We start from the raw sequence: 19,969 nt of genomic DNA on the forward strand, positions 1-19,969 counted from the left end.
TCTCTACTTCCAGAACAGCTGGTATTACAAACCTGGTCCCTTCCCTCTATTTTCACCGACAGTGTTAGTCCCATGGGATAGAGACCAGCTTTGTTTACTGCTCAGTCCTCAACTCACTTTGATGATGTTGTGTGCTCAAGAACCATTTCTGGCTGGGCAGTGGTGGTGTATGTCTTTAGTCTCAGTACCCAGGAGGCAAAGGCAGGAGGATCTTTGAATTCTAGGCCAGCCTGGTCTACAGAGTGAGTTTCAGGACAGCCAGGGCTACACAAAACAAAACAAAACAAAACAAAAAACCCCAAATATTTCTGGAACACGTAAATCAGCAAACCCATGGGATTCCCGAGGAGAGCCTGACCTCTGCCCTCTAGCTTGACCTCTGCTCCCTAGCCTGACCTCTGCCCCTAATTTCAATCCCCACAGCTACCTTCTCCCCCTCATCCCGTTTCCTAGCAGAAGGAATGGCATCAGGGTGACTGTAGGGGGCAACAACTGCTGTCCCCTCCCTGGGGACACTGTCCTCCTTAAGCTGGGCTCAGCCAGCTTCCTTCCACCCTCTTCCTCCGGAACACCACTGTAAAGGTTGTTGGAGGAAGGGGAGGGAAGAAAGGAATGTCATTTTCCCAAGGCTTGGACTATTCTGAGGTTTGTCCCTCCAAAATTATGGACAATGCATAGCTCAAAGCTGCCCACCAGAGAGCCGGGCATGATGGCTTCTGTGTCTTTGATTCCAGGACCGGCAAAGTGGAAGTAGATTGATCTCTCTGGGTTTGAGGTCAGCCTGGTCTACACACTGAGCTCCGGGCCAGTCAGGCCTACGTAGTGAGATACAAAACTGCCTACCAGGAGCCAAGCATTTCTTCTCCGGTGCTCTTGACTCCCCTTTCACTGCCCACTGAGTCTGGCTCTTCCACCGTTCAGTCCTGGCTCCCTCACACCTGCCACCCTGCTCCCTACTGCCCGGCAGCCATTAGCTGCAGTGTAGGTCGAGAATTACTCGGCTCAAACTGCTTAGTCCCAGCAAACATCCCTCACCTCCCCCTTTATCCTCCGACTCCGAGGCGGCATGGTGGATATTGCTATGAACCTGTTTATTAGACACTAGGAAGGGGGATTTGCCCGCCCTCTCTGCTGGGCAGGGAAGACCCCATGGAGTGGTTTGAACCCATGGAGTTCTGAGTGGGCACAACTGGGAGGAGACAGGAGGCGAAGCAGCCAGCCAGCCCCTCATGACTGAGCACTGGGTCACTCTTCCTCATCTTCCTCCAGAGGTGGTCGATTCCGCTTGAAGAAGCCAGCCTGCAGGGGTGGGGGGTGGCACAGGAGCTGGGGTCCGGCACAGAGACAGGGCACACACCCCAGAGAATCACTGAGGAACTCTGCTAGAAACCAGCTGCCTCGAAACCCGTGACAGAGTTGCATCCTCAGCATGAGAAGGGGGATTTTTAGACTGGGAGATGTCCCCCCATAAATTAGAAAAGATACATTTGATTTATTTATGTGTGTGTATGTTTGGAGGTCAGAGGGCAACATTTAAGGATTGGTTCTCTTGCTCTACTATATGGGCCCCAGGATTAGAACTCAGGTCATTAGGCTTGGTGTAAGTTCTCTAATGCCCTGAGCCATGTCAATAACCTCTGCTTTGTTTTTCTGAGACAAGATCTCAGGTAGTCCCAGCTGTCCTAGGACTTGCTTTGTAGCCAGTGCTCCTGAGCTCGTAGGGTTGCATCTTTGTCACCATGCTTGGCTTTAAATTTTCTGCTTCTCCATTACTCAGACCTATGTTCCCCAGCACACAGAAATGAGTGACCCTCTTATGAACCAGGGCCAAGCTCGATCCTCCAGCCTCCCATCTTGCTCAGGGGAAGGACAGTTCAAATACTGTCATAGTAAACTTCAGCTTGACACAAACCTAAAGTCACTGAGGAAGAGAAAACCTCAACTGAAAAATTACCCAGATCAGTAGGGCTTGGTGGTGCACACCTTTAAACCCAGCACTCTGGAGGCAGAGGCAGGCATCATCTCTAAGTTTGAGGCTAACCTGGTCTACAGAGCTAGTTCCAGAACACCCAGGACTACACAGAGAAACCCCACCTCAAAACACAAACAAAAATTGTCCAGGTCAGATTGGCCTGTAGCCATGCCTTTGAGGCATTAAAAAAACTATTATTTTAATTTATTTTGTATTTGCATTGGTATTTTGCCTGAATGAGGGTGTCAGATCTTAGAGTTACAGACAGTTGTTAGCTGTCATGTGGTTGCTGGGAATCAAACCCGGGTCCTCTGGGAGAGACGTCAGTGCTCTTAACCTCTGAGTCATCTCTCCAGCCTCAAAATGAATTATTTTTATTTTACGTGTGAGGACATTTTGATTTTGCCTGCATGTGTGTCTGTGTACCACCTGCATGCCTGGCACTAAAGAAACACGAAGAAGCTGTCAGAGCCCCTGGAACTGGAGTTAGGCAGGGTTGTAGCCACATGAGGGTGCCGGAAAGGGACCCTCCAGAAGAGCAGCCAGTGTTTTTCTGTTAGCCCGCTCATCCTTACAGCCTCTGTGAGACATTGTCTTCATGGCTAACTGATGTAAGAAGCCCAGCCAGCTGTGGGTGGTGCCATCCCTGGGCAGCTGGGCCAAGACGGGCAGGCAAGGAAGTAGGTAGGGGTGTAAGCCACTGTCCTTCAAGGCCTCAACTTCAGTTCCTGCCTCGCTTCTCTGTTGACTGTTTTGTTTTTGAGACAGGGTTTCTCTGTAGCTTTGGAGCCTGTCCTGGAACTAGCTCTTGTAGACCAGGCTGGTCTCGAACTCACAGAAATCCGCCTGCCTCTGCCTCCCGAGTGCTGGAATTAAAGGCGTGCGCCACCACCGCCCGACTTGCTCCTCTGTTGACTGTAAAATGTACGATGAAATAAACCCTTTCCTCCCCAAGTTTCTTTTGGTCATGGTGTTTTTATCCCTGACACAGAAGAGGTGAGCCCAGGCCTTCACCGTCAGGAAGTTCTCAGCCAGCGGGTCTCAGTTTCCTCTGACTTCCTGACAGTGGGGGAGGGGTCCGAAGACCTGAGGATTGCTAGTAGGGATGAGAGGGATTGGCCCAGCAGAAGTCCTCAGAAAAATGACATTCTAATAGTGGCTATGTAGTTGAGACAGGTCCCGTATCGTATCTCTGGTCTCCTAGCTTGTGATCCCCTGGGAACTCTGTGCCCCCCTTCCAGTCTCACCTTCCACATGGCCAAAACCAGCAGGGTGAGCAGCAGCAGACCGCCCAGGACTCCCACCAGCACCCACCAGAGAGGAATGGCCCTCTCCTCCAAGGCCCGAAGCAGCTGTGTCTGCACCTGAGGCCAAACTGGACGTTACTTCAAGGGGCCTGTGACCAGGGAGGACTATGCCCAACCAAGCTGTCTCCTAGTAACCAAACCTCAGTCCTACTGAGAGCCCGCCCCTCAACCTCAGACAGACTTCGGCCTTCAATCCACGGAGGCCCCGCCCCTCATCCCTAAAGAGGCCCCGCCCCACGCTGGCTGGGCGCTGACAGCCGGAGATCTAGGGTCGCTCACCAGAGCTTGTCCGCTGGGCAAGCTGATTGCCGGCACCGAGTAGGGTAGGGAGGAAACGTTGAACCAGGCGTGCGACTGCAGCACAAACTGCTCCTGCGGCCTCTGTAGGGGGCGGAGGTGACAGTCGCTTGCCACGGCCACTCGAGGCCGGGAAGTGGCCGCAATCCAAGCCCGGGACTCACAGTTGCCCCTCCCCGCCCCAAGGTAAAAGACCAGTGTGAACCTGCTGAAGGCCAGAGCAAACTCCGGCCCCGCCCCCACAGGCCCCGCCCCCCGCGTCCAGCCCCACCTTGCGGAGGCTGGGCAGTCCCAGCATAGCCCGCACCGTGACCATGGCTCGCTGCCCGCGCAGCATCTCCTGCAGCTCACACTCCACCACCGTACAGGGCGCCGAGTCGTTGCAACTCTGAGGGGGACGGGTAGTAAGTCCCCAGGACCTCCTCTCAGTCATCCCCCATCAGTCTCAATCAACCCAACACAGAGAGCCAGGAGGGTCAGGAAACGCCGGTCTCTGGCCGAGCTTCACTTGGTTTCTCTACATTCTGTTTGCTCAACATTCCCAGGAATACTGGGACGAGGCTCGTAGCCAGGGATCACCCATAGCCTGCAGTACTCGGTTTTTTGTGATATTGTTTTGGTCTCTCTCTCTCTCTCTCTCTCTCTCTCTCTCTCTCTCTCTCTCTCTCTCTCTCTCTCTCTCTCTCTGTCTATCCTGGAACTCTCTCTGTAAACCAGTCTGGCCTCGAATTCGAAGATATCCTCCTGCCTCTGCCTCCCGAGTGCTGGGATTAAGGGCATGCAGATTAAAGGCATGCGCCACCAGGCCCGGCTTGCTTTGGCAGTCAAGATCACACCCACCCACTTTCCCTGCCTCCCATCTCCTCTGGCTCCTGAGGACCCCAGCTGGAGCCTGCTGAGCCTTCTCACCACCAGAACTGGTTCCTGATGCCCTGGCTGCTTGGGTCCCTGCAGGAACGCCTGTCTGCGCTCACGCTGGTGATGGCCCTGGCGAAGGAGAGAGGAGCTGGGAGTGGGTCGTCTCCAGTCCAGCTGGGGAGGACAAGGGCGCAGTGAATTCGCTTCCAGGGTCTGCACCCACACCCTGCTCTGGCTGTTGGTCTGTCGTCTGTCCCTCACGGCTCCTTCCCCCGCCCTCGCCTCACCTTGAGAGGCTTGGGGGTCGGCTGTGAGGAGCAGAGGAGACCCCCTTGGGGCTGCACATCCAGGATGTTGAGCAAGTCTGAGGGCTGGGACTGGCTGGGAAAGTGGATGACCAGTCGGAGGCCGTTCACAGCGCCAGGGCCATTGTTGTGGAGCTGGGGGTGGGGAGGTGGGACAGCGGATGCTGGTGACTCAGCTGCCAGCCTGAAGCTCCCAGGACCTCCCCCAGTCTTACCCAGAGGCTCTTCCCTACCTCATAGGTGTGTTCCACCCTGGGGACCCAGCTGTCCAAGCCATCCTGCTCCCTGTCACCTTCTTCTGGGGCCACCACCAGGGAGGCAGGGAAGGAATTCCTACAAGTGACCAAGCCCCCAAAGTGTGGTGAATCGTCCAGGACCCCTCAAACTTTACCCTTTTGCTTCATGAGATGCTGGGATTGGGACCAGGGTCGTCTACATGTTAATCACGCTGGCTACACTCCTCCTCCTCCTCCTCCTCCTCCTCCTCCTCCTCCTCCTCCTCCTCCTCCTCCTCCTCCTCGGAACAATAGAGGCCCCTTTGTCATTTCCCCTTCCCACATATCGTCTCTCACCCTCGAAGCTCCACTGCGGCCTCAGCTTGGACTGCCACAGGCAACAGCAGAACATCACTGTTTGGATTCTGGCTGTTCTTGCTGGAGGGGAGAAGGTAAGAAGAAGAAAATGAGGGACACCAGCCCTTTGGAATAGACCCAGAATTTTAGACAGCTCAGGGAGAGTTAATCCCACCCTCAACAGCATACCGTATTGAAGTTAGACCTGAGAAACAAAATCCTCTAGGACCCCAAGATTCAGAAACAAGTCACCCACCGAGGGAGAAAGGGAACAGGGCACCCTGGAAGGCCTTTCTGTGTGGAAGGCTTTCTGCGTGAGGGGCTAATGGAGGAAGGGGGGTAGACAGCCATGCCGCCCAGCGCGGTACCTCCTGATCTGAAGCTGGAAGGACACATACTCTCCGGCTTCTTCCAGATTCTCCACACTCACCAACATTGTGATTTTTATCTGGAAGAGGGAAGAAGTGAACTCACTACCCCAATGTCCACTCTGGGCCCAGTCCTGCAGAGCCACCATTTTTACCCCCCAGCTCCACATCCCCAGGATCCTACCCAACCTAGGATGCAGCTAGAGTTGGAAGACCCTCCTGACTCCCACCTGAGACCCCCCCACCTGGTTGACCCCCGGCCCACATCATGGAGGCCTTACCCGGGTGTCCTTCTTCATGGGGTTCCCCAGCTCGCACAATGTCACCCTGGTCTCATTCTCCTTCTTCTGGGTGCAGATGAGTCTCTCAAAGCCCTGGAGAAGAGATTCACAGACAGGTGAGAAAGAGCGGCTGTGGGGGTGCGGTGCCCTACATGTCTGCTATAAATTACATCAACAAAATAAAGCTAGGCATGGTAGCACACACCTTTAATCCCAGCACTTGGGAGGCAGAGGCAAGATCTTTTGAGTTGGAGGCCAGCCTGGTCTACAGTGCAAATTCTAGGACTACACAGAGAAACTGTCTGAAAGAAAAATGAAACGGAAACAAACTAAACCAAAATCTGTTCAGGGCTGTCAAGATGGCTTAGTTGGTTAAAGGGCTTGCCACCAAACCTGACAACCTCTGTTTAACTCCTGGATCTCACGTGGTAGAAGAAGACAGCTGACTCCTATGGGCTGCCCTCTGATCCCTTTACATGCGTGTGTGTATAAAATGAGTGTATATGTGTATACATACATATGTATACATGCATATACATTATATATACCTGTGTGGGGGTTCTTGCCTATATGCCAATACTTGGGAGGCAAAGGCAGAAATATCAAGAGTTCAAGGCTGTCCTGGACTAAATAGTGAGTTCCTGATCAGTCTTGTCTTCAGAGTGGGACTCTTTCTCAGAAGATAAAATGCTGGTCTGGGGCCAGGCAGTGGTGGTGCAAGCCTTTAATCCCAGCACGGGGGGGGGGGGGGGGTTAGAACCAGGCGAATCTTTGTGAGTTCGAGGCCCACCTGGTCTACAGAGCTAGTTCCAGGACAGCCAGGGCTGTTACACAGAGAAATCCTGTCTTGAAAAAACAAAACCAAAACCAAACCAGTCTGGGAGCTGGCTCTGTTGCATAAGCATGGGGACCTGAGTCTGATCCCAGAACCCACAGAAAAAGAGGGTGTGGGGACACCGCTTGTCATCTCAGCACCCGGGAGGTGGCGAGGGGAGGTTCCCTGGGGCCTGTGACCAGCCAGTCTGGCTGAACCTGTGAGTCTCAGGTTCAGACAGTGAGAGACTTGTCTCAAAAAAACAAGCAAACAAATAAACAAAAACAAAAGATGATGGACACTTGAAGGATGACACCCAAGCCTGACTTCTGGCTTCCACGGGCGTGTGCACAGACGTCACTACGCTCTTGCACACCCAATCCTGACTTCTGGCTTCCACGGGCGTGTGCACAGACGTCACTACGCTCTTGCACACCCAAGCCTGACTTCTGGCTTCCACGGGCGTGTGCACAGACGTCACTACGCTCTTGCACACCCAAGCCTGACTTCTGGCTTCCACGGGCGTGTGCACAGACGTCACTACGCTCTTGCACACCCAAGCCTGACTTCTGGCTTCCACGGGCGTGTGCACAGACGTCACTACGCTCTTGCACACTCAAGCCTGACTTCTGGCTTCCACGGGCGTGTGCACAGACGTCACTACGCTCTTGCACACCCAAGCCTGACTTCTGGCTTCCACGGGCGTGTGCACAGACGTCACTACGCTCTTGCACACCCAAGCCTGACTTCTGGCTTCCACGGGCGTGTGCACAGACGTCACTACGCTCTTGCACACCCAAGCCTGACTTCTGGCTTCCACGGGCGTGTGCACAGACGTCACTACGCTCTTGCACACCCAAGCCTGACTTCTGGCTTCCACGGGCGTGTGCACAGATGTCACTACGCTCTTGCACACCCAAGCCTGACTTCTGGCTTCCACGGGCGTGTGCACAGACGTCACTACGCTCTTGCACACCCAAGCCTGACTTCTGGCTTCCACGGGCGTGTGCACAGACGGCACTACGCTCTTGCACACCCAAGCCTGACTTCTGGCTTCCACGGGCGTGTGCACAGACGGCACTACGCTCTTGCACATGTGCACACACAAATACTGAATTCATTCAACTAATTTAAAAAATTTCTCTGTAAGTGCCTGCCAACATTACGGGAAAAGACTAAGTCAGTAAATTGTGTGTATATGTGTGCACACATGGGTATACGTGTGTGGATGTGGAAACAAGAGGTTATCGGTATCGCTCCCCAATTGTTCTCCATGTTTATTCATTTACTTATTGAGACAGGGTCTCATGGATGCGGCGAGCCCGCCTGGTCAATGGGCTTTAGGGTCATATCCACCATCAAATCCCCAGCACTGGAGTTGGAGGCTCACACTGCCATGCCTGGCTTTCCCCATAGGAGTCCAAACCCAGGTTCTCCACTTGGATGGCAGGAACTTTACCAACTGAGCCATCACCCCAGCACCCCAGGTTAACCGGGTTTTAATAAACACCGGCTTTCTAACATGTTCTTCAAATTCATACCATTCGCCCGCATTTTTCATATGTACACCACACCTATATGCGCTGCATCTAAAGGCTGAAAACTTCAGCATAAGAGCCCTGAAGATTTGGGTGGGAGCCTGGAATCAAGGCTCTCACCCCTGCTGCCTTCTGGCTGTGCCCCAGTGTGGCACCTCACCTCAACGTCGCTGAGAGCCCGCATGTAGTGGGCACCTGGCGGCAAGTGCACAGCCAGCTCTGCCTCATAGGCTCCCTCGCCCTCGTTGGCCGCATCAATTTTCAGCTCCAACACGTTGTCAGCACCAATCAGAAGCGGGGAGTCCCCCCTGTGTGTGTTGGGGAGGTGCTGGGTTTAGGACCAGAGGCCGGGGGAGGAGGAGAGGGGACTCGGGTAAGGAGTGGGTCTCCTGGAGCACGGAGTGACAGGGTAGGTAGAGTGGGGGACCCTCTCACACAGTGGCTGCGAGCTGAAGCTGGGGCACACACAGGTCATCTTCCCCACAGTCCAGGATGATCCGGGTCTAGGGGACACAATAGTATGTGTGGGTAAGCTGAGGGCTTGTGAGGTTTAGGGATCACCTCAGAGCTCAGGGAATAACAGTGCCTCCAGGGGTCCCTTCAGACTTCGGGGAGTGGGGAATGGGGTACAGTGCAAAGGTTTGGGGTGATGCCAAAGTTCTGGTGATAGTAGGGCTTGAGTCTACAGCAGTGGTTGGGGGACACTGAGATTTGGCGAATTTCGTCAGGATTTGGGGGTGACTTCAAGGTTCAGGATTTCCTAATCTTAATCCCTTTACCAGGGATCTTGCACCCTCCTTACTTGTCCCGCTGTCCCTACCTGCTCCAGGACATGGGTTTCTCCATGCAACACCACATTAGGGGCTACTCCGGTCTCTTCTCGGGGCAGCGACACATTGAGGCTGAGCACAATAGGGCTCAGCTTGTCCCGGAAGTCGGCCTCATCCTAGAAGAGGGCAAGAGTCTGGCTATCCTGCTGCTGGGTCCACACCCTTTGCTGGAGCCTGCAGGGGGAACCCTGCACCTCCAGCTCCGCCCCTTCTAGCCTGAGCGTACTCGAAGGAAAGCCTCAGTGGTGTGGCAGATAGTTCTGTTTCTTCCGCCCAGGTCCAGGCTCAGGGTGAGGCTCGCCTGTTGGGAGGCCAGCAAGAGCACGCGGCGGCCCTGCCGGGGCTTCTGCAGGTCCAGCTGCAGCTCTGCCTTCAGATCTGCCAGGCAGGCAAGCAGGAAGGATCTAGGTCTCCCTCTAGTGGAGACAACCAGACCTCCCTTCCTTCAGCCCCTCCCTCCACGCCACTCACGCAGCTTCTGAGGAATGTTGTGCCCTGTTGCTCCCACACACATCTGGATGTTGAAGCTGCAAAGACGAGAGCAGGTTTGGGGGTTGGGGCCTCTCTAAGGTCCCAACCCCCTGCCGAGTCTGTGACCTCCGCCTCCTCACCAGCTGACTGGTGTCTGGGTCTGCTCCAGGACACAGTTCTTCAGGGTGGGATTGAGGGAGTCTTGAACCAGCAGTTGGACAGTGGCCATCACCACAGGCTGAGCTCTGATGGGATCAGAGGCGGCTCACTACCGTGTCCCTGCTGACCCGGCCTCCTCTGATGATGTCGCCCTTCCCCCTAGCCAGTGCTCACCTGTACACAGCCACTTTGCTAGCCCCATAGGCTCCCACTATCAGGTCTATAGGCAGAGGGAGAAGGGTCAAAGGTGGGCATTAGAGTAGGCATGGAAGCAAGTCTTTATCTTCCCAAAAGTTCCTCACACCATCAGCGCCCTGGAGGTTCTGCCCCCAAGCCTGGCCTCCCAGCCACACTAGGCACCAGGCAGGCCAGACATGGACCCCCAGCTGTTTGTCCCCCTATATTTCCCGTAAGCACCCAAAGGCCTGTCGTGACTAGGTTGGATGCAATCCACGGGCACCTGGGTATCCATTGTCATCGATGTCTACAGCACCACGAAGGGAGAAGCCAAAGCCAGAGCCTGCGGAGAAGGGGCTGTCCAGGACCTGGGAGGGGCGTGGACTCAGCCCCTCACTCTGACCCAGGAACACCAGCACTTGGCCCTGCCCACTGGGACCCCCATAGGGGGCGGCCACAGCGACATCTGGAAGGAGAGAAGAAATGTGTCTGTTTGTGATTGGAGTCTCCCGAGGGGAAGCTGCCAATCTCTCCTGAGTCTTCTCTAGGGAGGCCCTGGGAGACCAGGAGAAGGGTACAAAGTCTGTATCAAGGAGGCAGGAGAGAGATCAGTCAAGTATTAACAACGATATAAAAGCTCCAATACCCCTCACTGTCCGTCAAGGAAATGTGCAGACAAGATTCCATTTACTCCTGATAATTGGAGGTCGTTATCCTGTTCACTCTTATTAGTGCTAACTTGAGACAGGGTTTTTTGTTTTGGTATAGTTTTGCTTTGTTTTGTTTTTTTGTTTGGTTTGTTTTTTCTGAGATATGGTCTCTCTTTGTAGCCCTGGCTGTTCTGGAACTTCCTTGAAGACCAGGCTGGCCTCAAACTCACAGTGATCTTCCTGCCTCTGCCTCCCTGAGCTGGGATTAAAGGTGTTTAATACCAGGCCCATGAGATGGGGTGGTGTATGTGACAAATTAGCCTCTAATTATTTAAGTAGCTGAGAAGGACTTTGAACTTCTGGCCCTCCTGCCTCCACCTCCCTAGTGCTAGGAGGACCTGGTACGGACACCACCACACCTGGTTTGTGCCGGGATGAGGCTTTGTGCATGTTAGGGAGGCTCTCTATTAGCTCAGCTATAACCCTGCGCCCTTAATTCCTATTTTAGAAGAAGATTAAATAACTGAGCCCAGACCGGGGTAGCATACTTCTTAGTATGTATGAGGTTCTAGATTCAATTCCCAGTATGAGGGGGCTGGAGAGATGGCTCACCGGTTAAGAGCATTGCCTGCTCTTCCAGAGGTCCTGAGTTCAATTCCCAGCAACCACATGGTGGCTCACAATCATCTGTAATGAGGTCTGGTGCCCTCTTCTGGCCTTCAGGCATATACACATTGTATACATAATAAATAAATAAATATAAAAAAAAAATTCCCACACTCGGGAGGCAGAGGCAGGCGGATCTCTGTGAGCTCGAGACCAGCCTGGTCTACAGAGCTAGTTCCAGGACAGGCTCCAAAGCCACAGAGAAACCCTGTCTCGAAAAACCAAAAAAAAAAAAAAAAAATTCCCAGTATGATAAAAAAAATGTAGGCCTCTACACCTTAATATCAACATTCTTGAGGCAGAGGTAGGCAGATCTCTGTGAGTTCAAGGCCAGCTTGATGTACATTCTGAGTTCCAGGCCAGTTAGGGCTACATGGTGAGACCCCGTCTCAAAACATAAAATCAAACTGAACAGCAAATACAAACTAACTGAAGCCTATCTCCCAGATGCTAACTCGGTTTCACCTTCACCCTGCAGACAAGCTCACAGTCACAGCACACGTGTATCACCGTCAAAGCCTTTAAGACCTTCCCTGAGGGTGTATCTGATAGCAGTCTATGGACATGCTCATAGGCCACGTCTATGGTGTGGAAGGTCCTTCTGTCCATGTGTTGCTTTTATGGGTTAATGGATAAAGAAACTGCCTTAGCCTGTAGATAGGGCAGAACTTAGGTAGGCGGGGAAACCCGGACTGAATGCTAGGGGAAGAAAGGCGGGGAGAGGGGGCATGGAGTCGCCGCCAGAGATAGATGCCAGTCGGAACTTTAGCTGGTAAGCCACAGCCACGTGGTGATATGCAGAATAACAGAGATGGGTTAGTTTAGGATATGAGTTTAGCCAGAAATACGCCTAAGCTATTGGCCAAACAGTATTGCAAATAATAATGGTTTTCTGAGTGGTTATTTCGTGGCTGGGTGGCTGGGACGAACAAGCGACCCTTCCCCCAACATGTATATGTGTCTTAATCATCTTTCCTCTACCTTCTGATTTTGTTTACACCATGTCTTTGTGATTTCCTTGATCACCATAATCATAATTCCAACAAAAATGTTTAATCCCAGCCATCAGGACAGAGGCAGGTGGATTTCTGTGAGTTCAAGGTCAGCCTGATCTAGACTACTTGGAGAATTCCAGGTCTGCCAAGGCAACGCAGTGAGATCCTGTCTCAAAAACAAAAAACACAACAGAGGCCTCTGACCACGGCGGTGTCCTCGAGTCCGTGGCCTCCTGTCTGTTCTGGTCTTGGTCTTCGTGGCTTTGACCATTTGTCTCACTGTTCATTATTTTGGCCTTCTTGCCCCATGGCCAGTTTTGAGTCAGCCTGGCCAGACTCTATCTGGAGCTAATTCAGCTCAGCGTTGCAGAGACACAGAGCAGATGGGGCACTATGGCTCCTAATCTCCAGCCGTCCTCTGAACCCATGGGGATCCCCACTGCGCCTGTTTCTAACCTTCTCCTGTCTCCTGAGCTGTCAGCCCCATTTTCTTCGATAAGGGACCCTACTGATCACTCTCTTCCTGCTTTCTCCATGTGACCCTTGCACTGGCACCTCCTGCCTCTGGATGGAGTGTCTGCATCCCTAGGCATCACAGGGGCTCTCGTCTGGCTGAACCCTCCAGTTCCCCCACATTTTCCGTCTGTATTCATTACACTCCCCATTCTGCCAAATGAAAACCATCTTCCTGCAGCTCCAGACCCAGTCCACGGTGGCCTCCTTTTCCTTTCACATCGGGTTGGTGACAGAGCTGTCTGCACTGCCTGCTGGGAGAGTCACCTCTGCTCATACCCTGCCCCTGGCCCCAGTGATCTTCTGGTCCCTAAGGTGCCCTTTGTTGGTTGGGTTTGTTTTTCGAGACAGGGTTTCTTTGTAGCTTTGGAGTCTTTCCTGGAACTCTCTATGTAGACCAGGCTGGCCTCAAGCTCACAGAAACCCACCTGCCTCTGCCTCCCGAGTGCTGGGATTAAAGGTGTGCGCCACCATTGCCAGACTAGTTTGACTGGTTTTTTGTCAGAGGGTTTTAAGTATCCCAGGCTTCTCTCCAGCCTCTTAGGTAGCAGAGGGTGGCCTGCCCTTCCTGCCTCACTTCCTGGGTGCTAGGATTACTGGTGAGCACCACCGTACTGGCCTGGGTTGGTTCTGGTCCCTGCCACCAATGAGCTCATCCTCTCTAAAGACCATGATGCTTTCCCGGTTGCATCCAACTGTACCTTTCAGAAATGAGGGGCCCACTTGGCCCATCCTTCCTCCTCCTCACTGTTTCCCAGAGTCACCTTCGCTGGGTGTCCCTAAATGCTCTTGCTTCCCACAGTTCTATGCTGGGCCTCTTCTTACCTCACAGGCTCTGAATCCCATCCACTCTCCCCCGTTCTCTATCTCACCCTCAGCCCTCTCTGGCGGAAGTGTGGAAGTCAATCAGTTCTCGCCATATTTCTTCCTTCTACACCCAAGGCTTTCACGCCCAGCTAACCCAGAACTAAACTACAGACTCCTCGCTCCCCACTCCCACTCAACCCCCTTCTCTTCCTGACCCCATATTCCATTTCCAATCCAGCCTTAATAGGCCAAGCCCTAAAAATCTGACTCCATTCTCCAAACCTGCAGGCAGGAGTCATCAAGCTGGGATCTAGACAAACTGTCCTTTGAACTCTGATACCCGCTCTCCAGTCAGCTGCCAAGCCCTCTCTAGCTCCCACTGCCCAAGGTCTCAGCCTCCCTCATACTGGGATTCCAGGTGGACTCCATCCACCACGACTGCCTTAAGTCCATCGTCGTTAGGACAATTAGCCCTCTTAAAGTTAAAAACAACAGCTCTTAACTCACCGTTATAGCCATCCCGGTTGAGGTCACCCAAGGGTGCAATGGCAGATCCAAACCTCCCATAGAGTTGAGTGCCGGTCAGCAGGAGAGTAGGCGTGCCCAGGGCATGGGGGCCCTTAGGCTGCAGAAACAAGTATACGCGGCCCACCTCGGCCAGCTTGCGGTCTGCCCTGTGCTCCATATACAGTGGAGCCCCCACCAGTAGGTCATCCCTCCTGCGGATCAGATGGGCAAGGTTAGGTGCAGCTGAGCTGGGAAGACGCTAGGAATGAGGGAAGTTCTGGGCCACCCTTGGGACAAGATGAGGGTGACTCCTGCCGCTGGCAGTTGAAGAACCAACTGGGTACGGGTGATACACGCCCTCCTCTCACCCGTCCGCGTTGACGTCAGTGACTGCCACGGAGTGCCCGAAATATGAAGCCATCTACGAGATGAAGAACACTTTAGTCTGTGCTTCAAAATCCTGTCATCACCCTCATATCCCATAAACCATCCTGAGGGCCAATGCCCTGATTTTGGCCACTCCCCTGGGGCCACCGCCTCACCTGCTCTCCGTGCAGCCGGTGCAGCGGCTGGTAATAGGAGTTCAAAATTTCCACCTGCACGGGAGAAATACACTCAAGTGCATCATTCATGCTCCCTCCGCGGCTTCCCACTCTCATTGAGGAAGGGCAGGGCACTGGCGAACGTGGGGGAGTAAACAAGAGGACGAGGGTCAGGATGTTCAGAACATCAAATGGTGGGAGAGCGGGCACTTACCGCTCCTAGGGTCCACCTCCAAGTGGGGGCACCGAATACGTACTCTGGGGAAAGCGAGGCTCAGCAAATCAGATCCTCAGTATCCTTTAGTCCATCCTCCCATAGGGACCCAGGGGAAATTGTATGGAGGTGCTCCTCCTGCCCCGGGGCTCCCCACCCGTCCCTAACAGCATTCCTTGCCTGTGGTGCTCAGATCCCCATCGAACTCGCCCACGGCCACCGAGTACCCTGAAAACGCAACACAGTTTAGCATTTAAAGCAACGAGGAAGACCTCGGTCAGGAAAGGAGGGCTGTGAGTACTGAGGTTATCAGTACAGACTGCATTGGGCAGGTGGAAAACAGAGGCGGGCCCAAGGTCTCACTTGAGTCCAAGGAAAGAAGGGCGAGCCAGTGTGGATGCAAATTGGACAAGTGTAGGCGAAGAAGCGGGGACAGGGGACGGGGTGCCTTTGTGCTGGGGTTGACTACCCAAGATTGGCTTTAAGGCTCGAACAGAGGCGGGACCTGACTCTCTGAGAAGGCCGGAAAGAAGGTGCCAATGTTACCCCGGTAGCCGTCGAAGTACGCTGGGTTGCTGGAGTCGAAGGTGAAACGTTGGTTGGGCACATGCCACAAAAGGGTACCCGGGCGGTAACTAGAGATGATATTCGCAATTGGAACCCGAACCAGGAGACCTAGGAAGGACACAGGGACAGGAGGTGTGGGGCCCCAGACACCTGGGTCTCCCCAAACTACGAGATGAGAGTGGGTTGTATTACTGGGTACATACCTAAAAAGAAGTAGCCGCCAGGGGCGCCAATCACTAGCTCCCCAGCCTGAAAGGGAAGTCCTGGTCATGAGAGAGTCCCCTGTTCTGGAACAACCCTAAACCACTTTGCCAGCACGATGTTCTTTTGTTTGTTTTTCAGACAGGGATTCTCTGTGTAACAGTTCTGGCTCTCCTAGAACTAGTTCTGTAGACCAGGCTGGTCTAGAACTCACAGAGATCCGCCTGCCTCGGCCTCCCTAGTGCTGGGATTAAAGGTGTGCGCCACCATTGCCTGTCAGATTGTAAAATATTCTCATATTCACCACCACACTATCTCCTTTTAAGAGGAGTCTCACTTTTTTAGCCCAGGCTGGCCTCAGACTTGCTATGTAGCCCAGGCTGGCCTCAAACTGGAGATCCCCCGGCATCAGCCTCCAGGCCCCGCTCTCTATTTGCTTTTGCCTGCAACTTGCCTGGGTCACCGCAGAGCTGAAGCCGGCTTCACAGTATCGCTTGTCTGCGTCTACAAGAGGCAAGTGAGGGTCAGCCAAGGCGAGGCTCCGGGAGTTTGCGCTTGAGCGAGGAGTCCCGCGTGGGCGAACAAAACTATGAGGGGCGGGGATGACATGGAGGAGGAGCCCTAGCGGGCGTGGCGTAGCAGAGGGCGCCTCTCAGGGCGCGAGGTTGGTGGCGGGGCGGGGTTTGCATCTATCAGTGGGCGGAGACAAAGGAGGAAGAGCGCTTACTATAAAATTCTGAGTAAATCGAGCTCATGATGTTGCTGCGACATGGCGAGAATTCTGCGCGGCCTCCGCTTTGGAGCTGAGCCACGAAACAGCCGCCTACCGGAGTCTTCTCTGCCTCATCGTTCTTTTCTAGGACATTCCAGTGCTGCCAGGGGGCGCAGGCCTAGAACAAAGCCACGGGAGAGTGGGGAAAGAGCGCGATATTCGGGCTTCCCCCGTCGTGCCACTGCCCTGGACTTGCTCCCTGTGATTGCCCACAGTGCCCACCACAATGACGTCATTCCAGCTGACGACCGATGCCCCAAGTCCTTGTCCGGTCTTGAAGGTTTGAAAAGACTGGTAGCCTAAGTGACGGGTCTCATCCCCTGGAAGGCACAAGAAAGGGTGGAGCTCTGGAGCCCCGCCATCCACTTCCACCTGGCTTCCCCTTTCCCTTCCATGCCGGAGACTCACTAAAGTCGAAGGACAACGAAGTGCAATTGCCACCAGTGGCCTTCCAGGGGCACAGGAACACGCCACCAGTCTCCTCCTGACTTGCGCTTAGGGCCCTCGGGGCGCCCACCACGATGGACACGCTGCATAGGAAAGCTGGGTGAGCACAGCTCAGGGTCTTTCCACACTGCCCAGTGTCCACCACCCCAGTAGTACCTGGAAGGACGTGTGGCACAGGAGACACTGGACCGTCTTTCCTCACAGATACCCTATTAAGGTCAACCACTTCACTTTAGGGACAACTGAAACTGGACTCTTAGGAATTTCACCCGGGACTAAACCAGTTGGTTTGGTTTGAACAGGAAGGGTTTAATACTCCTCACTCTCGTCCCCACTCCCTCCCGACAAGAACCAGACAAACCAAACCTTCTGCCTTGTCAAACTTAATAGAATCCCTTAGTGAGAACGGGAATGGTGAAGGGGGCTGGAGAGATGGCTCAGGTTAAGGGCACTGACTGCTCCTCCAGAGGTCCTGAGTTCAATTCCCAGCAACCACACGGTGTCTCACAGGCATCTATAATGAGATCTGGTGCCCTCTTCTGGCGTGCAGGCATAAATGCAGACAGAATACTATACATAACAGATTATATATAATATATATTATATTATACACACACATATAAAGAATGACGAGGGTGCGGAAAGCTGAAGTGGGGGTGTGTAATGCTGACAGAGTTGGGGATCCTAGAAGACCCAAGTTTAAATCAGCTCTGCCATATGTAAATTAGGGGTAATATCGAGCAATTACGCTGTTGGAAGAGTAAATGCAATAGTGTAGGAGAGGCATTTAGTGTGCCCTCAGTCACGTGCTTTTATAAGAGTGTGTGTTGATAAACACACAGGATGTTTATTAAATTGTGCCCTTGGGACCAGTGCTTGGGGAAAGAGGCAGCAGAAGAGGAAAGAAAAGACTTCAGGTCCTGTCAGGCCATCTGAGTTAACACTCAAGAGTTTGAAGACAGGAGATTTTTAAAGATGTTTTTAGATTTGCTTGTTTGTTTGGCTGGTTGGTTTTGTTTTTTGAGAGAGGGTCTCTCTGTGTAGCTCTGGCTGTCCTGGAACTCACTGTGTAGACCAGGTTGACTTCAAACTCACAGGGATCTGCCTGCCTCACCTCCCATCAAAGGAAATGTGCCATCACACCCATGGGGCTCAGGAGTTTTTTATTTATTTGATAGAGTAGACCAGGCTGGCCTCGAACTCATAGAGATCCGCCTGCCTCTGCCTCCCAACTGCTGGGATTAAAGGCTTGCGCCACCACCACCCGGCTTGACAGAGTCTTCCTATGTGGCCCTGGCTATTTCATTTGTGGTAACCAACCTGCCCAGCCTCCCGAGGGCTGAGTTTACAAGCACGCGCCACCACATAGCTACAGAATCGTCAGAGCTGAGGCAACCCCAGATCCTTTCCCCTTCAAGGACAGTCTCTGGATGCAAGTCATCTTGGGAAGGGGGCCTGGCTTTTGATGAAATGGCTCTTTTAGGCAGAGGAAATGATTCCTTACACAGTCATTATTCTACCCTGGCCCAGGCATCCAAGTGTCCATCGGGATAAACACAGCTATGAAGAGGAGCCAGGAATCTTAGCAGTTTGATCTCAAAAATGCTTACTGTTAATAATCTATCACCACTTCTTTTCAAATATCTGTAACTTGGAAGGAGATGAGGTTGAAAATGGAGAAAGGGAAGATGCAGTGGGTGGGCACTCGTATCTTTGCCAATTTTGGATGAGCAGCTGCGGGTAAAGTGTGTCATATCACTGACCCTTGCGGAAAAAGACGACACTAACTTTTACCTTTTTTGTCAGTGTTCATCTTCTCACTGGAAACCCTCCCCGGCACCCTTACTGGAACCTGTCCCTCCCCAGAGTCTTGACAGGAGCTCAACCCAAACAGACACTAGATTCCACCTTGCTTAACTTGGGAAGGCACGGCCACAGAGGCAGTCCTCTCTCAACACCCGTGTCTCCCCTTGGTGCTCACCTCCCGTGGCTGTCCTTGTGAAAGTCCAGTGAAAATCCAAAGTGGCTGCCATTGGGACCTGCATAGACAGTGAGCTTCACAGGATCCAGGTTCAAGGCCCAGGCTGGAGGAGCAGAACTAGGTCCTAAGAACAGTGGTGCCCACTGAAGGAGCCACAGGGCATGCCACATACACGACGCTCCAGCCATCTGCCTTCTCCCCACACCTCCTAAACAGGAATGAGCCAGCGCTTTCCTCTTCCCCAAAGTTCCCACCACCGGAAGTTTTGACTTATCAAACTGGAGCTCAAAGTAACTGCTGAGCAGCAGGCATGGCAGAGAGCAATAGCCTTTAGATCACATGGTCTATAGAACTGCCAGGAAGGGGGACAGACCTCTAGGGATGGACGCTTATTGCTGGAAGCTATCGCTCATCCTTTTGTCCAGGACAGTTTATCTCCTAATCCTGCTGTTTCTGCTGCTTGGCTGCGTCCCTTGAAATCCTTTTTCCTCTCTCTCTTTTCTTTCTTTTTCCTCTTTCTCTTTTCTTCCTTCCCTCCTTCTCCTCTTTCTTCTCCTCTGCCTCTCTCTCTCTCTCTCTCTCTCTCTCTCTCTCTCTCTCTCTCTCTCTCTCTCTGAGCTGGAACTCACTCTGGCCAGGCTAGCCTGGAATTCAGAGATCCACCTGCTTCTGCCTCCCGAGTGCTGGGATTAGAGGCGTGTGCTGCCGCCACCCAGCTTTGAAAACCCTTCTCATCTCCACTGTCCCACTCTGGCCCAGCCACTGTCCCTCTCTGTCTGGGAAAGCGCAACTGTGAACTGGCCTGTTCTACTTCACCGTGGCCCAGAGTTGAACAGTTCTTTCCTCCCCGTTTAGCTGACTGTCCTGCTCTTGAACACTATGTATGACTTGGCCAGAGGTGGAGGAAGGAGGAAGGAAACTGCTCTTCCCTGATAAGACCTGAGGCTGCCATCATTCTGAGAACAGCATCTACCCACTTCTTCCTCCTAGAGCCTTTGGACAGCCTCGGCCAGCAGTATTGGTTCATCAGTTTTCTCCACCTTGCACCAAGTCCTAGTGCGGCTACCCTAGTGCCTTCAATACTGAGGGAAGGGTGGTGAACAGATCCTGGTCTAAGAGGAAAGGCGATGGGGCTAAAATAACATCATGCTAGGGTGT

General features: G+C 53.2%; 1 protein-coding gene across 1 annotated transcript; it reads right to left on the reverse strand.

The window, feature by feature from the left end:
* Nucleotides 1–1,072: 1,072 nt before the first annotated feature.
* Nucleotides 1,073–19,709, reverse strand: Itga2b (integrin subunit alpha 2b). The gene is made up of 30 exons (XM_075990553.1): nt 18,812–19,709; nt 16,792–16,913; nt 16,606–16,703; nt 16,339–16,501; nt 16,066–16,115; nt 15,614–15,659; nt 15,390–15,518; nt 15,024–15,071; nt 14,844–14,887; nt 14,630–14,683; nt 14,456–14,508; nt 14,088–14,299; nt 10,233–10,415; nt 9,947–9,992; nt 9,754–9,858; nt 9,614–9,669; nt 9,369–9,520; nt 9,133–9,258; nt 8,748–8,815; nt 8,473–8,620; nt 5,961–6,053; nt 5,680–5,759; nt 5,312–5,392; nt 4,973–5,072; nt 4,722–4,874; nt 4,486–4,608; nt 3,848–3,964; nt 3,559–3,660; nt 3,220–3,336; nt 1,073–1,299 (listed from the first exon to the last, which is right to left on the reverse strand). Exons 1-30 carry the CDS (start codon nt 18,997–18,999, stop codon nt 1,246–1,248), a joined length of 3,111 nt encoding a protein of 1,036 aa, XP_075846668.1. The 5' UTR covers nt 19,000–19,709; the 3' UTR covers nt 1,073–1,245.
* Between the last annotated feature and the right edge of the window lie 260 nt (nt 19,710–19,969).

The sequence above is a fragment of the Microtus pennsylvanicus genome, chromosome 11 (assembly GCF_037038515.1).
Source record: "Microtus pennsylvanicus isolate mMicPen1 chromosome 11, mMicPen1.hap1, whole genome shotgun sequence".
NCBI lineage: Eukaryota > Metazoa > Chordata > Mammalia > Rodentia > Cricetidae > Microtus > Microtus pennsylvanicus.